This window comes from Lampris incognitus, chromosome 11 (genome assembly GCF_029633865.1).
Source record: "Lampris incognitus isolate fLamInc1 chromosome 11, fLamInc1.hap2, whole genome shotgun sequence".
NCBI classification, from domain to species: Eukaryota; Metazoa; Chordata; class Actinopteri; order Lampriformes; family Lampridae; genus Lampris; species Lampris incognitus.
The window spans coordinates 42,595,917-42,614,069 of NC_079221.1; the positions used below are offsets into that span (position 1 = coordinate 42,595,917).

General features: G+C 43.1%; 1 protein-coding gene across 2 annotated transcripts in view; it reads left to right on the plus strand.

Annotated features, from left to right (window-relative positions):
- Positions 1 to 10,675, plus strand: part of stxbp5l (syntaxin binding protein 5L) — a 325,667-nt gene extending 314,992 nt beyond the window's left edge. For both annotated transcript variants that reach the window (XM_056289509.1, XM_056289510.1), the window contains 3 exons: positions 942 to 1,053; positions 2,680 to 2,900; positions 10,634 to 10,675. In XM_056289509.1, the coding sequence (XP_056145484.1) occupies positions 942 to 1,053; positions 2,680 to 2,900; positions 10,634 to 10,675 (375 nt within the window). The remainder of the gene's footprint in view (positions 1 to 941; positions 1,054 to 2,679; positions 2,901 to 10,633) is intronic.
- Positions 10,676 to 18,153: the final 7,478 nt, after the last annotated feature.

Genomic DNA, 18,153 nt, shown 5'->3' on the forward strand with positions numbered 1-18,153 from the left:
CATTGCCTCTAGGTTGTATTAAAGGCATTCATGCGTATGCACAAATATAGGCTCAAGTGTTTGTGCCTGAATGTGTGGGGGGGGGGTGCTTGCTTGACTGGAATCTCATTGCACTGTAGCCATAAAAAACAAGTGCATCTTACATGTTTTCTCTGCGAGTAGAGAAGAGCCCTGTGCAGTAAGTAAACGGGTGTCATAGCTGATACCTTCGGTGAAACCAAATGGGGACAGGAGCCACTGAAGTGAAAGGTCATGCTTGTCATGAGTGCTTCGCTGTGTGTGAGTCTATGCATGTATTTGTGTGTGCACATATAAGAAAATGTGTTGTGTTTTTTTTCTGTCGAAGATATGTTGGTTTTTGAGGGCCATCTTCTAATACGAGCAGCCGACAAAATTGGAGGCATCGACGTGCTGCGGTCATACTGCCACCTACTGGAAAATATAATTAGTGCGCTTCCGTCTTCACAGCGGGCACACCCTGCCAATTTAGATTAAAAGTAAAGTTGTTAGCGCAATAAAATCAAGTCTTTTTTTTTCATTTTAGTTGAGATGTTAAATGTAATTGCTGGTAAAGTACAGGTCATCGTATTTTTCCACAAAGAATGAGAACCATGCCTAGCGGAGTTAGAAGTTTAGGGGTGAGCCCAACTCAGTGGATCCAATGGGCCCGCCCATATTGTGTCATAATGATTGCACATTCTTTCACAAATTATTATATTGTTATATAATTTATGAATGAATGCCTTTATTTGTCATTGTACAGCTGTACAACGAAATTAAAAAAAACAGAATATATACAAATAGACACATTTGCAGCACAATCAACATATAATGTATGCCTAAGTGTCAAATAAGTGCAATCTGTGATACACTAGATAAATATATTATGTAATTATGTCTATATATATATATAAGTCATTTGTTTTGATTGATGGTTTCAGGAGATGCTGGGGGAGCTGTTTACACCTATAGAAACACCAGAAGCCCAGAACAGAGGCTTCCTTAAGGGCTTCTTTGGAGGAAATGCCCAGAGCTTTGATAGAGAGGAGCTGTGTATGTAATCCCTTTTCTTCTTCTTCTTCTTCTTCTTCTCTCTCTCTCTCTCCTTTACGTTCCTAAATGCATATTTGATTGATCTTTATTAAATCACATGAAATCTGTAAATAATTATTCAAAAATCAAAACAAATCTACATTTAAAGAGCAACTAGACCATTTTAGTGAGTTTACTGACATCTACAGGTTAAAAACCATGTAAGGGTTGAAATATGGCAGGCTGGCCTTGGTACTCTGTGGTGTTAGCATAGCAGGATAAACGCAGCAGCAGATAATAACATTAATAATGGATCTGTTTGATTTAGGTGTGCCAGCACATCTATCAGTATTAACAGACAGAGCCTAGAACAGACTGCCCTAACAGTTGTCAGTAGTTCTATCAATGCTAGTTCAATGCTAGTTCTTTGGCACACAATTATCAATATAATTAAATGCAGCTGTGTTTATCCTGCTATGCTAACATCACAGAGTACCAGCCTGACATGTTTTTAACCTTTACATGCTCCAGAAAAGTTGAATCAGTTCATCTGGACACCAAGTTTAATGGGAAAATGTTTTGTCACTCATCCAAGTGACTTTGTCACCACTCTTTCAAGGATGAGGATGTGTACAACCTCATCCTTGAAAGGGAGGAACACTGGTTTGAGGAGGAACACTGGTTTGAACGGGGAGGAACACTGGTAGGGAGAAACACTGGTTTGGATAGGGAGTCAAAGAGGCCATCTACATGAAGAAACAACCACCCTGAACTGAGGAGAGAGGCTAAGGGTACATCTGTTGCCATTTTACAATGCTGTGTTTGCGGCTGTTCCCAAATCCTCTGAATAGTAAATATGACCATTAATGGTCTCAGCAGTATGCATATGAAACCATTGTTTGATCTCCGGTTTTGGTCGTGATGCAACTGCACTTTTTATAAGGTCTGGGGATACCTGCAGTCAACTAAGAACTGACAGTCACTTATGCCCCTTTTCCACTGCATGGTACCGGCTCAACTCGACTCTACTCTATTCAACTCTACTCACTTTACTTTTTGGGATTTTGTGTTCCACTGCAGATAGTATCCCCTCACGGCGAAGCCCTGCTGGTCATTTGTGGGCGTGTTGACTTTTTTTTTAAGATTTTATTTATATTTAAATAAATATGCATATATTTATATTGTATTTATTTTATTTATTTATAGTGGTATTTTCAAGTCACCTTTTCGTATCGGCTCAGCTCACTTGGAACCTCGACGGAGGTGGTACCAAAAAAAGTACTTGGTACCAGATACTATCCCTAACTTTTGCCCAATGGAAAACCAGAAAAAGCGAGTAGAGTTGAGTCGAGCAGGTACCATGCAGTGGAAAAGGGGCATTAGATGAGTAATGAAATGTTTTCCCACTAAACTGTGGCCAGATGAACTGATTCATCTTTTCTGGGATTTCTACACCTGCATCGAGACATAACCTTTACATGGTTTTTAACCTGTAGATGTCAGAAAAATTCCCTAAATAGGTTTAGTTGCTAATTAAAAGCAGACATTTTTGTCATCCAAGGTCCCATGTGGCATCTTACCTTTGATAGTAGACTACAGTGTCCTCCCTTTCCTTTTGCTTCCTTTGCTGCTTTTGTTGATATCCAGTCGGTGAGGCAGCAGCGGGCAAGGCATCCCGCAGCCTGGCCCAGCACATCCCTGGCCAGGCGGGAGTCGAGGGCATGAAGGCGGCAGCTAGTGGGGTGGTGGGAGACCTGGCACGAGCTCGCATTGCCCTGGATGAGAGAGGGCAGAGGCTGGGGGAGCTGGAGGAACGAACCGCTCTCATGATGACCAGCGCAGAAACCTTCTCCAAACATGCTCACGAGGTAAAGGATCAGTTCACAAGGGTAGTGGTTATGGGTTTTGTTTTTTGTTTTTTTTATAACCTGGGTCTTATTGTTGTAGTTTTTGCCATCATGCATATCAGTTAGGATATAATTTTACTCACTGGCTTCATTGTGGAGATTTTGGATATGGGACCGCAGCAGAACACAGCTTATCTAAGTCCCATATTTGGAGGTGAAAATGAAAGTTAAGTTATTATTCAAAATATCCAAAATTAACAATGGTCAATAACATTGTTGATCTACTACCAGGTTCAACTTGCAGGAATGAGCAGCCTATACATATCGTAGGTAGGGCTGGGTTCAATTAATAGTTTTCTTGATTCAAATCGATCTTCATCATAACTATCTGATTATCGATTCATTTCATTCCTGAATTGATCTTTTAACCCCCCCCCCTTTGATGTGTGAAACAGAAATTACAGACCTATGGAAATTAAGATCAGAAACTGCTCTACGGCCAATTCTTAATGTAAATATTCATATTTTTAATAATGCACCAGCTTCGAGGGTTCCTTGCCCATCCATCCATTATCCAAACCGCTTATCCTGCTGTCAGGGTTGCGGGGATGCTGGAGCCTATCCCAGCAGTCATTGGGCAGCAGGCGGGGAGACACCCTGGACAGGCCTCTGGGCCATCACCGGGCCATCACAGCATTCCTTATACAATTTACAGCATTAGCTCTCTGAGAATCGGTATCGTAACTGAAATATCCCTAATCGAGTTGAATCGCAAATCGAATCGATTTGGGACCTTGTCAATCTGAATCGAATTGATTCTCGAAATCACTGGTGATACCCAGCCCTAATTGTAGGTAATAGCAATCATTGATAAACTACCTTGTCGGTGCAATGTAGATGTCACAGATAATGGGAAATAATGTACATGGTCTAACTGAGGCACTGGGGGGAGGGGGGGTGTTGCTGTTTACACATCTGCCAAACTCTACGCATTCTGCGTAGTCACTCCGCATTTTGAGACCAAAATACGTGACTACGAGTTGATAGTCAAAAAGAGCTGCCTTCAAAATCAATGCTTGACCGATCTGACGGCCGAGCGGAATAAACCGCCGTTCTTGCAGTCCGCTCGTCATGTGCCTGGGAGGTTCGTATCCCAGACTCGCCGTAACCGGTCACGGCCAAAGCGTCCACGGAGTAAGACATTCATTAGGCCACCCTTACCTGAAAGACAGTGGGTGTAGATCGGTGTAGTGTTCGGGGACTCGTCGTTCTCCAGCGACCCCTCTGGCCCATCCGGGCGCCTGCAGCCGAAAGCATTCTCCCTACGTCTCCTTCGCGACCTGAAGGTGATGCAATCCATGCGAGGCTTCAGCATGTTAGAATAGCGAGAGCAGCTGACACGAGTTTGAAGGAAGCTGGTGTTACGACTATCTCCTTCCTGTGGAAACTTGAGCCAGGGGAGTTATTCGACAAGAGTTCGGTTAATCGGGTGGGGTAAGGGGAAAAAACTAGAAATAAATTTATTTTAAAAAATGCTTGAATGATTTTAGGCCTCCATAAAACTTTTTAGTTTATTTTGGGCTTCAAACATTTTTTTTTAACCTCGTGCAAGCCTACTAACATGGTGAACAGTCATGAACCCCAATGACTGGCGGTTTTGTTTTTTGATTTCAGTATTCAATAAATAAGTGTTTTTTCACAATGTACTATGCGATGTCTATTTTTTCAGCGTGTGCTTTCGGCACACACACAAACAAACAAAACATTTGTATGCGCGCACACGCATACAAAACGCACACGCATTCTTTAGGGTTGGCAGGTCTGTGTTTAAAGGATAGGTATAAGGCTTATAGTCGGTTGCCCGATAAGACGCTGTTATAAAGCTGTCTCTAGTTGTCTACCCATGTCCAAAATATCTAAAATGAAAATGGTATCATAACTAATATGCACCATGGCAAAAACTACAAAAATTAGACCGAGGCTGTAAAAAACTTGACTTATCCTTCAAGAGGCAATGATTTGAGTGTTTTTTTACAATAAATCCTTTTTTCCCCTCAATTTATACAGACCACATGTCATTTATTTTCAACAGTTTGAAGGCAACACAGCTCATTTCAATTGGTTAACAAAGTTTAGTGTTGTGAAAACTTAAACCGTTTTTGTTTCTAATTTTACTACTGTCCATTGCCTCTTTTTTTTCCTCTCCCAGCATTTTAACTAGACACATACTTATCACTAACAACCATATCACTATGCCAATGCAAACACTGACATGATTGTTGAAGCCTGAGCTAAACAAGCTGATTTCAAGGACACTAATGATGTCACAGTAGTAGGTGGTACACATAGAATGACTCCGATATATGACTGGTCACTGATGGGTGATGTTCCTCAAATGTTCAACAAAAGCTGAATGTAATGCCATGAACATATAGCATATAGCATGACCCAGGCTTGTACTGTCTATTAAAGAATTACTTGAATCTCGAATCACTGGATTATTTTGCTTCTTGTTTGTTGAGTACTTTCCCTACCATTGAGGGTTTCACCTAATGAAGTTATATATATATATATGTATATATATATATGCCTCTCACTCTTTTTCGGGTGGTGTGTGTCGTCTTTCTCAAACTCGAGTCCTCTACCAGAGGCCTGGGAGTTTGAGGGTTCTGTGCAGTATCTTAACTGTTCCTATGACCGCACTCTTCTGGACAGAGACCTCAGATGTTCCTGGAATCTGCTGGAGCCACTCTCCCAGTTTTGGGGGGGGAGTCATAGCCCCTAGTGCTCCTATTACCACTGGGACTACTGTGGATTTCACCTTCCACATCTGGTCTAGTTCTTCCCTCAGCCCTTGGTATTTCTCTAACTTCTCATTGCTCTTTCTTCCTGATGTTGCCATCAATCAGGATTGCTACATCAATCACTACTGCTGTCCTCTGTTCCTTGTCGACCACCACAATGTCTGGTTGGTAAGCCAGCACCTGCTTGTCAGTCTGGAACTTGAAGTCCCACAGGATCTTAGCTCCGTCATTCTCAACCACCTCCCATTTGGACTTGGGGACTTCCAGTCTGTATTCAGTACAGATATTCCTGTACAGTATCCCAGCCATTTGGTTATACCTTTCAGTGTACGCTTTCCCAGCTGGCATTTTACATCCTGCTACAAAGTGTTGGACTGTCTCATGGGAGTCTTTGCACAGCTTCCATCTTGGGTCTTGTCTGGTGTGGTAGACCCCTGCCTCAACCGCTCTGGTCTTGAGTGCCTGTTCTTGTGCTGCTATGATCAGAGCCTCTGTGCTGTCCTTCAGTCATGCCTTTTCTAGCCACTGGTAGGATTTCTTGATATCAGCTACATCGTCTATCTGTCGATGGTACATCCCATGAAGGGGCTTGATCTTCCATGATACCTCCTCTTCTTCTTCCTCCGCACTCTCTGTCTTCTGCTGCCTGAGGTGCTCACTCAGTAGTTCATCCTGGGGGGCCCTCTTTCTGATGTACTCATGGATGTTCCTTGTTTCATCCTGGAGAGTGGCCCTGACACTCACTAACCCTTGGCCCCATGTTTTCACCTATTGTAGAGTCTCAGGCTGCTGGACTTCAGGTGGAACCCTCCATGCATTGCAAGGCATTGCCATGTCCTGATATCTTCGGACTTTATCTCCTCCTTCGGCCAGCTTATCATTCCAGCTGGGTATCTGATGACTGGTAGGGCATATGTGTTGATGCCTTGGATCTTATTCTTCCCATTGAGCTGGCTCCTCAGGATCTGCCTCACTCTCTGGAGGTATTTGGCTGTAGCTGACCTCCTTGCTGTCCCCTCATGGTTTCCATTTGCCTGTTGAATACCGAGGTACTTGTAACTGTCCTGTATGTCTTAGCCCAGTGTTTCTCAACCCAGTCCTCAAGGACCCCCTATCCTGCAGATTTTCTTTGCAACCCTATTTGTAGTTATTCAACCAATCAGCAATGAATGTCAGAGTTTCCACACCATGCATAATTAAGTACTGTGAGATGATTGGTTGAGTAAGTACAAGCAGGGCTACCTATGCAGGGTTACAATGAAAAGCTGCAGAATAGGGGGTCCTTGAGGACTGGGTTGAGAAACACTGTCTTAGTCTGCCATCTGGTAATTCAACCCCTTCCGTGCTCACCACCATTCCTCTTTTTGCCACCATTCGACCACACTTGTCCAGTCTGAATGACATCCCAATGTCGTCGCTGTAGATCCAGTGAGTCAATGTCTCACTCATTCCTGGCATACAGCTTGATGTATAGGTGTATACATGTATAGGCGGTGGTTGATGGTAACTCCACTTCTGAATCTGTATCCATATCCATTCTTTGTGATGATCTGACTGAGGGGGTTAAGGCCTATACAGAACAGCAGCGGGGATAGTGCATCACCCTGGTATATGACACATTTGATGGTTACCTGTGTGATTGTCTTCGAGCTGGCCTCTAGTGTTGTATTGAGTTCTTGATGAAGGCTATTAGTGTCCTGTTGGCTTTGTATAATGCCAAGTACTCCAGTAATCAGCTGTGGTGAATTGAATCATAGGGTTTTTTGTAGTCAATCCAGGCTGTGCTCAGGTTGGTCTGTCTGGTCTTAAGAGTCTTGGGTGACTGCTCTATCAACCAGTAGCTGCTTTGCCCCGTTGGTGTTGTTCCCAATTGCTTCCTGAGTTCCGCTCATGTATTGACTCATGTGCCTACTCAGCTTAGCTGCTATGATGCCTGACATGATTTTCCATGTTGTGGAGAGGCAGGTTATTGGCTGGTAGTTTGAAGGTGTGGGGATGCTTCATGGTCAGCATTTTTCTGCCTTGTATTAGCCAGTCAGGGTGAGACCCTGATGTTAGCAGCTGGTTCATTTGTGTCACCAGGCATTCATGGAGTGCCATTAGCTTCTTCAACCAGCAGGCGTGAATCATGTCAGAGCCTGGTGCAGTCCAGCTCTTCTTCATGTTTGAGACTCATTGTTGGATGTCAGCCACTGTGATGATAACTGGTTCTTGTTCTGGGACATGCTGTGATCTGCTCTTAGGCTCACCAGCCACTGGGCATTGGAGTTGTGTGATGCCTCCTTTTCCCATATATCCTTCCAGTATCACTCAGTCTCTGCTCTGGGTGGGTCTGATGTTTTTCCCTTGTTACTCAGCAGCTGGGAGTACACTTTGGATGGTTCTTTCAGGAACAGGCCATTTACTCTTTTGGCTTCTTCTTCTCTAGTGTCTCTCTCAGCCTGGCAGCTGGAGCTGTGAGCCTTTATTTGGCAGTTTCCATGGCCTCATTTATAGACAGCTTGCTGTACTTTTTCAACCAGGGCCTGTCTTTCATCACACCTTTCTGCATCCCTGTTAATTGGCTCACATCTCTCCATGCTGCTTTGATCTTGGCTTCCAGCCTTCTCTTCCATGGAGGGTACTGCTGGTGACCTGTGTTCTTAATTCTGTACCCAAGCATCTCCAGGATTACATTTGCAGTGGTATATACAAGCTCATTGGTCTCTATTATGCTGGCAGTTGAGATGTTGCATAGGGCTGTGTTCACATCCACAAGCAGGGTTTATGATGGTGCTTTGTCACTGAGTCATGGAAGCCGTGTCTGGGGGTTGACTGTCTTTAGTCTGGCCATAATTCTCATTTGAACTTCAGTAGCTTCAGCTGTCATGGCTGGTAGGATTGTTTCAGCTGGTTGTGGTCTGTTCTCATGTATCTCCTGTCTACTGGGTGGCCATTCAGGGTGCTGAACTGTATAGTGATCCTGTTGGAGCCTCTCCATCTCAAGTCGTGACAGTAGCTTCCTTCTATTGATGTTCTAGCATTGAGCCATGAGCTGCTTTTGAGTCAGTGTGGAAGTAGGTCTCCTACTAGTCCACAGTTCCCACATTCACTTCATATAGCCCCTCTCCAGGGGCCTGCTGTTATTAGTAGCATTCCTTCAGTTCCAGGTTCTCGGTTCTTGTCCATGAATATCTTGTTCCAGTAGCCCATTTTTTATTAGGTTGCCCTAGTTCCCCAACACCTGACGTGGACCTTGTTAACCCAGGCGACGTCCGAGCCGGTATGACTCTATTCAAGTTACTCTCACTCATATCCGAGGTAGCTGGCTTGTATAGCATTAGGAGTGGAAGCCACGGACTCTTACTGAAGACTTGCCCCAACCAAACCCAACCCAAAGAGTTGAGATATGGATAAAGAGGAAATGTGATAAAGGATGATCGGAACGGATTAAATAATGACATAAAGCATAGCACACTTTCAGGGATGTTGTGAAACAGTAATTCAGTCCGGGAATTTGACTCCATCCCATGTTAACCTGTTCATGCAAACCAACAGACCGCTAACTTTGTAAGCTAACCCTATTTGTTGATGTAACAGGCACCAGACTAGTATAGCATGAGATAAGATGAGTAGTCCTGGCCTGATGTGTTAGATCTCCTGTGTTGTGCCATTCTCTTGGCCAGCGTCTGTTGAGTTTCCCCAATGTATATGTCATGGCAATCCTCCTGGTACTATACCGCGTACACTATATTGCTCTGTTTGTGCCAGGAGACCCGATCCTTGAGGTGGACCAACTTCTGGCGCAGCGTGTTTCGGGGCTTGAAAGCAACTGACACACGGTGTTTGAAAAATCCACGTCTCAGCTTTTCCAACAGTCCCGCCACATACGGAATCAACACTGGTTTACGTTTAGGCAGCTGTTGTCCTTCTCTTCTCTTCAGTTGGATGGTGCACTGTTTGGGCATCTTCCTGACTTTGACAAATGCCCGGTTAGGATAACCACACTTAACCAGAGCCTGTTTAATGTGGGATTTCTCCCCTTCCCGGGCCGCTGTGTCGGTGGGGACATTATCAGCTCTGTGGTACAGCGTCCTGATGACTCCTAGTTTGTGCTCCAATGGGTGAATACAGGAGCAGTTGTGGCACATTGACCATGCTGTGTTGTGTTGCTGTAAAGCCCACTGAGGCAAATTCGTAATTTGTGATATTGGGCTATACAAATACAATTGACTTGACTTGACTTTAATATTACCATCAACACCATGAGCACCATTTTCGGTAATAGCGCTTAGCTGCAGCTCTTCCCATCTCAGACCACTTGCACCATGAGACTATCGCATATGAAAACACAGCTAGCTACAACAGGTGAAATTATATTTCAGATATGCAGCAACATCTACAGTATGGAAAGGGAAATTGCATGAGTTAGTTTTTATTTCTAACACGAGGTTGGGCAATCTTATCCAGAAAGGGCCGGTGTGGGTTTAGGCTTTTGTTCCAACGAGCAATTATACGCCTGAGTCTACTAATCAATATAGTCTTTGTTAAGGACCTTTATTCATAGAGTGAGGTGTGTAACTGCTTGGTTGGAACAAAGCCTGCACCCGCACTGGCTATTTCTGGATAACATTGTTCATCCCTGCATTAGGGTGTAAGTACTGCAGCTGGACCCTTCTCCACCTCTAAACAAACATATGGGATTGTTTTAGAAGACTTCTTTCATGTTTTATGGAAGCAGTGGTATCAATTATGGGAGGTAGACACTCTTATGTCTTCAAATAAAACATGATCAAGAGAAGGTAAGTGCTTAAAAATTGCTGCACATACATAAAAATAGACTTTAAAACATTACAGAGAGCTCTGCAGCACCTGAAGCAGTCATAACCTACCAACCACTCTTCACCCCACTGACAGTTCTATGGCTGGGCGTCTAGGCTAACCCTCTTCCTCTTAATTTCTCTTTCACAGCTGATGCTGAAATGTAAGGACAAGAAGTGGTACCAATTCTAAATGCAGGACGGCAGGCGGAGTCTCTCCTTTGCCTGCGAGGCACATTATGCTGGGACACAAACTTTCATTCTACTGATGTGAGCGAGAAAGAGTGACACAAAAGAGTGGCTCTGCCTTTACGGGTCTCTTGGGTGGCTTTCTGTATGGCACTGTCACAATCCTGAAGGACTAGGACAGGTTAGTCACTTGTCTAGACATGTAATGTCATGGAGATTGGACCATGAAGGAGGGGTGGCAACACTGGAGGGCCCAGGGGACGGGAGATGTGCAACAGTCCATGTGTATAAATTGTGGGTGCGTATGTGGTGATGGTGATATGGGTGGTTGGGTTTCCTGGACCTCACTGTGTAGATACTCTAAAGTTAAGAAACCAACAAGAAATGCATGAAACAAAATGGATGACTATTAAAATATCAAACTGCCATATTTAAAAGCAGCATGCTACTTTAACAGAAGGAGGTACAAAACTAAAACTTTTATTTAACGATATAAGCCAACAACAGAAACTATGAAAAACTTTATTTTTTGAAATATTGAGGAAAAACTATATAAAAAGGGAAATATATAACTGCATCGCTATTAAGCCAAAATTTATGTTATTTTACCTTTTTTTTTGTTCGTTAATTTCATTTGGTTTCCAGAACACAGAATTTCAGTGTTAGCTCCAATTACTTAACACAATATTAGCACATATAGCTTTCTCTACTCTTGACCCACTGACACTGTTTAAAATGTGTCCTTTCCAGTTACCTTGAAAACTCTGATCTGCACAGTGCAACCACAAATTAGTGAAATTAACATATTTTCTGCACACTCTAAACACACTAATATCATTCTTTTGGCTGCTGTTACTAAGAAGTTACACGATAAGGAATATTTTTATTCCCCCTAACTAGACTTGTATGAAAACAGAGAACAGGTTGATCTGAGATGTGTGCAAAGGCTGAGAATTCAGTTTTACTGGCTAAAAGAGTGCAAAGGATGCTTTGTGAGGCAAGGACTATGTGTCTATTTCAATAAACATAATGTATTATTCACATGCCATAAAATTCAAGATGGGTGAATCCCCTCACTGTAAACTAACAAAGAGCTAATATGTGGTAGTCTTGAAAAGTATCCCGTGGATGAGAACGTCCACGGAAATGGTCTTAGAGGGAACTGGGCATCTGTTGTATTCTACTAATTTGGTTTTACTGGAAAAAAAAACGTGAGTTTTGTTTTATTTTTTCTCGTTGTTAATGTATATTCATTTCAATCTTCTGCTGCCTTTGTCAGATGTATACGATTTATGAGGCATTGAGGTGTGTGTGTCTGTGTGTGAGTGTGAGCGGGTGTGTGCGTGAAAAAGTGTATCACACAAGCCGATCTGAAGACTCTTCTTTTTTTTTGCCAAAGCAACCAAATATGAATGAAGCCCCTCTCACATTTATACTCTTAAATGTCGTTGTGCTTTGTGGGTTTTTGTGTTGACATTTTGCTACATGGAGTTGTTCTTTTGCTACATGATCTTAAACAATGCTTCTGATGTTTGTGAATATCTGGTATTTGATTGAAGTAAATGGAAAAGGTTTCATCACCTCTACTGGATCATTAATATTCCAACTATTGTAAAAGAAAAACAGTATTTGTTGAGGGAGGACAAAATGGATGTGGTAAAGTAACATCTTGTTGCAATAATGTTTAGGAGTGAGTCGGGTCGTTGGACAATCTGTGTACAATTCCTGTGTGAGACGTCCACATTGGTGAGCTGCAGGTGGTTCGATGTGTTTTTCTTTGCATATTGCCCTTAAAGATTGTGATGTCCTCTTGCACTGTCCTGTTTTTCTGATGGTGGAGGCCTCTGCAGAGTCTTGTATGTTAAGAAAACAACTTTTCTATGATACAGTTGTGGGTATCCTATTGTTGTCGTGCTGTACGTGTCAATAAATATCCACACAACACTGGCAACTTGCATTAACTAATGAGGATACTTTGTACTGGTGCACAGTACTTGTTTCAATTTTTGAATTAAATTAAGGGTTAGCGGTATCCATCTCACACTCATTGGCCCTGTTTGCACACTAGGGGTGGGACGACACTGGATCGAATTCCGAATTGTTCGATTCGGTGTTCACGGTTCGAGATGCTTGCTCCCCGTTTCGCGAGATCAGGATTTCACTCCTAACTAAAACGGCCGTGGGCGGTCAAAATGACCGCCGAGGTTTAAACTCTATATTCTGTCAAGATATAAATACCCAACTGAGATTTTGTTTTTAGTCCTGCTGGGTGTCCACACACCCTGCTCACAACAACCCAACGGTTGAAGTGGGGGTGCCGGTTTAGTTGCCGACGACCCGACGGTTGCAGTTTAACGTCGTACCCAGGACTCAATCGTTGGTCCTTGGTCGTTCTAGTAGCTTTTAAAGTAAAGCAATTGTGTTACACAACAAGAACAAATGGCACAAAATGTTGTTGGAACTTTTGCACTTGCATTACATTTGAATATGTGCCCTGATGATGCCAAAATATTGGGCCTAATTCTTAAAATAAATGAAAAATAGAGAACGGCAATGGTATGTTGTGTCTTGCCTCCCAAGGCATCCACTGTGTCGAAATCCTGAGCCCTGACTCGTGAGACGTATCGACCCGTGAGATTTGTGACTTGTCCCACCCCTAATGCACAGAGAGCATGTGGACATTAAACAACTGAACTTCAATCCTATTAACATTCCCCTGCATAAAATATGTAATATGGAAAACACAATACACCCGCACTGACTCACATGTACCCACACATACACAAAACCACACAAGAGATGCAAGTGGAACTGCATTGCTACTTCCTTCCTTCTCAGGCTGGTGAGAAATCCCTTTAGGTGTAGACACCATACAGACGAGTTGCTTTCATGATGCTAAGAGTGAAATTAAATCAGAAACTTGGATTTTAAGAATTTTATCTCCATTTGTCTTTGATTGAACGCGGCGTGGTCGTGAACACAACACAAAAAAAAAACTTTCTCTACGTGTGCTGTCAATGGGACTTGTGATCAGTGCAGTTAACTTTCAATGGGAGAGAAAAATAAAATAATCTGACTTCTACTGACAGGGTGTTTTGTTAGTAAGATTTTTTGCTTTTTTTTTGTTTTTTGTTTTTTTATATAAACTGTACAGTTCAACCCTATGAGAAGAAAGAAATTAAAAAAAGAAAATAAGAAAAAAATAATTCTTAGGATATTTTTCTCTGTATATGTTGTACCTGTTACTGCTGGTACTGTACCTGGTATTCTGGCTCTGTCTAAATCACTGGAACTCTGTGGTTCTTCACACCGTAGTATTCTGACCAAACATTTCTCTGTTTTTTCTCAATGATGGCAGCAAAGTTTGTCTTGTTTAAATGGATTCTACCACCTTCGTTCTTATTGATATTATACTAATGTAATAGAAATTACTGGACAAAAAAGAACTGAAAATATGTTGATGCAAAATCAAATTGAAATAAACATTCATTGATGTACACTACTGAGAGCTCTGTTTACTATGGTCCCCAAAGTGCTTCAGCGGCTGCCATTTTTCTCTCTAGGATGTAAAAATGGTACTTCCTGTGGCCAAACTATCAGTTGGGCATGGTGGGTTTTACAGATTGCCATAGGAGTAGACCAGATAATGGTTTGCTACTCACATAACATCAAGTGAAGGGTCTATTTGAAATATTTTGGTTTTCCATCCATCCAGCCATTATCCAAGCCTCATATCCCAGTCGGGGTCGTGGGGATGCTGGAGCCTATCCCAGCAGTCATTGGGTGGAAGGCAGGGAGACACCCTGGACAGGCCACCAGACCATCACAGGGCTGACACACATTCACACCTACGGACAACTTGGTACGGCTGATTCACCTGACCTACATGTCTTTGGACTGTGGGAGGAAACCGGAGCACCCAGAGGAAACCCACGCAGACACGGGGAGAACATGCAAACTCCACACAGAGGATGCCCTGGGACGACCCCCAAGGATGGACAACCCAGGGCCGAACCCAGGGCCTTCTTGCTGGACCTTCTTGCGAGGCAACCGCACTAACCACTGCACCACCGTGCTGCCTATTTTGGTTTTCCTGAAGCATAATACAACTAGTAAATATCGGCCAGAGTTGCTCAATGGTACCAATTTGGAACAAAAGTAATCAACTCACAAGGCCGCTCTGGTGGCCGAGCGGAATAAACCGCCATTCTTGCAACCCGCTCGTCACGTGGCTGGGAGGTTTGTATCCCAGACTCGCCGTAACCGGTCACGGCCAGAGCGTCCACGGGGTAAGGCATTCATTAGGCCACCCTTACCCGGGGGGATAGTGGGTGTAGATCGGTGTAGTGTTCGGGGACTCGTCGTTCTCCAGCGGCCCCTCTGGCCCACCCGGGCGCCTGCAGCCAAGCAACTTAAAGCATTCTCCCTACGCCTCCTTCGCGGCCTCAAGGTGATTCAATCCATGTGAGGCTTCAGCGTGTAAAATAGCGAGAGCAGCCGACACGAGTTTGAAGGAAGCTGGTGTAACCACTATCTCCTTCCTGTGGAAACGTGAGCCAGGGGAGTTATTCGACAAGAGTTCCGGCCATATGCCATCGGGTGGGATAAGGGGAAAAACTAGAAATACATTTATTAAAAAAAAAGAAAAAGTAATCGACTCGCATTCCCACCACTCTTATGATCCTTGCTCTAAAAAACTGACAGAAGCCAGACCTTCTGACCTTTGTTTCTTTGTGGTTGCTGTCCTGCCCCAAAGGAGATGGCTCACAATCAGTCCTCAGCAGTCTATTAGTGCATGGTAACAAAGTCCCCAAAATGTTAGACTTATCCCTATGATTGTCAAACAAAATAAAACAATGATTTATATATATACGTATATATATATATATATATAACTTTAATATGTCACCTTTATGAAGTAGATGTTTGTATGAAAATATTTTACTGCAAAGATGATTGAAATCCCCCAGTAAAATTATTCACCATTGGCAAAACAAGGTTCAGCATTTTTAGGGGCAAAGAGTGTCCAATTGATCTCGGGTCAGCTTGCGCTGATTTGTTTTTAGCTAGTTTATATTTGCAGCAAAGTTGCCTTGGTCTCTTCTCCACACATCATGGTAAACAAAATATGCACCTATTATGAAAGTGGAGGCTTTTAAAAATAGCACCGTACTGGTGTTGTGAATTAACTATGTCAGGCAGGGTATGCTTGGAACAGCATCTGTATTCATGCATACTGGACACAAAGGAAAACAAAGATTCGATCTAGTCTCCAGCATCTCACGAGAAGTGGTGGGCCTTGTCCTGACATGGTATGTCACAGCAAGAAGACTGTTTACCATCGTCAAGGCAGCAACACTCCACAAACTCCAAAAATATATGTGTACACAAGTAACTGAACCATTCTGGTTATCCTGAAAGCCTTGCAGAGGTTTAGCCAGTTGTAAAAGATAGCACTCCTCTCTTTATGGAGGAAAAATGGCAAATGGGCACATCTGACATGCTTGTGGTGATCATACTTGTCTCCACTTCCAAAACACCTGTGTCATCTCTACCTCCAATTGAGGATGATTTTCAAAATGTTTTGACAGACATTTACCCAACTACAATATGGTGCCACAGGGCTCCAGACTAAAATGTCATACTGATGGCACTGGTGCCACCAAGTCTCTCAAGGCGGTAGGATCAGTGCCCAATTTTGTGGCACCGCTTCTATTTTGTGGCATAACGTAAAAGAAGAAAGCCACTTTATTTTTGTCATTGTGCAGTTGTTCAGTTACAATGAATGCGTTCTCTGCATTTAACCCATCCTATTGTATAGGAGCAGTGGCCAGCTGCAGTGCCTGGGGACCAACTCCAGTTCTTCTTTCCGTTGCCTTGCTCAGGGGCACAGGCAGGAGTATTAACCCTAACACGCATGTCTTTTTGATAGTGGAAGGAAACGGGTGCACCCAGAGGAAACCCACGCAGACACGGGGAGAACATGCAAACTCCACACAGAAAGCACCTGGGACAGCTTGTGGTTCGAACCCAGGACCTTCTTGCTTTGAGGCAACATTGCTAACAACTGGAAAAGAAAGAATGTGTATTGTCCTAGAAAAGTTCTAATTATCCTTTATCATCAGATATGTGTATATTTATGGGGAAATTAGGAGAGACTATATGAAATAAAGTGCAACACTGAGTGCATTTCTAGTGCATTTCATTCTTTTCTGTGTTGAACCTCGACCAAGGAAATTCAACTAGCCCTTTCTGCTGGAAAACATATATATATATATATATATATATATATATATATATATATATATATATATATTAGTAATATTTTCTGGCTCATCCATTTCCTCCTGTCTCTACCCTTGTGCCTCTTCTGCATCATAGTTACTGGGTACAGCGTCTTATGTGCTTGGCAGAAAATACAAATTGATAGTATGTTTCATCACCACTCACTGCTATCGTCCACATTAGCTTCAATATTTGCTATCACTAGCCTACCTTCAATAATTAATGCGCAAATTGCGCATGAGTAAACATTGCTATAACAACTCGGATGGGGAGGTGTAGTCTGCTGGAGTTGTCCATAGTTGCCTCAGTACCATTTCTAGTGACTAGATTTATTGTAGGCGTTCGTAAGGCACAATCAGACCAGAACAGTTTCAATCAGACAGGGAAAAAACATTTTTTAAACGTCCATTAATTATGTAGTCACACCGGTGCTACCTTTTGAGTATGGGAATCTTAAACATTAAGGGAATTCATATGGCAAATGTCTGTGAATGTTACTGTGGATCCGCTGCCTCTGTTTTACTTCGTTTGCCGTACTTGGTTTGATTTGCTGCAATTCCTCAAATCACCGAACGACGGAAATCTGGTTTTCGGTCGTGATGTCACAATGCCTCTGATCCTTGGAAGATGGCGCCCGGCGTTGCGTTGCCCTTGGAAACGGCCCAAGTACGAAAGACCGACAGAGATCAACGTAAAGCGGCACTCCACCTTTATCTCATTGCTACAACCGAGTATTAGGGTCTGGCAAGAAAAACACAATTTTTTTAAAATAGTATTTCTCACTAATATGATGATTTCAACATACTTTTTTTTGCTAGTTATGTGTACGCTGTGCCGCTGCCTTGGTCGTCACTGGATAGTTTGCGCATCGGTGAAGACGTTCGACGTCATAGAACGTCAAAACACAGGCTTTTGAACTTTTTCCCCTCAAAGCGCCGTCTTAACTCTGAACATGAGCGTAAGCCTGCTTCAAAATTTGTCTTACAAGTAACTTCGAAATGTCGACTTCGCTTTCCGAAAACCGCCGAGCCTAACTTGTTCGCTCCTGCCCGGCCGTGAGAAACGCCCTCTTGTCTCTACGTCCCCGTTTTCATCCAATCACCGTGCAGCCCTGTGCCCGCTCGGGCTTACGTCACCACTCCGCCCTGCGCCGCCTTTCTCCTCGCAACTTTCCATTTTTTTAGGAAAGGAGGAACG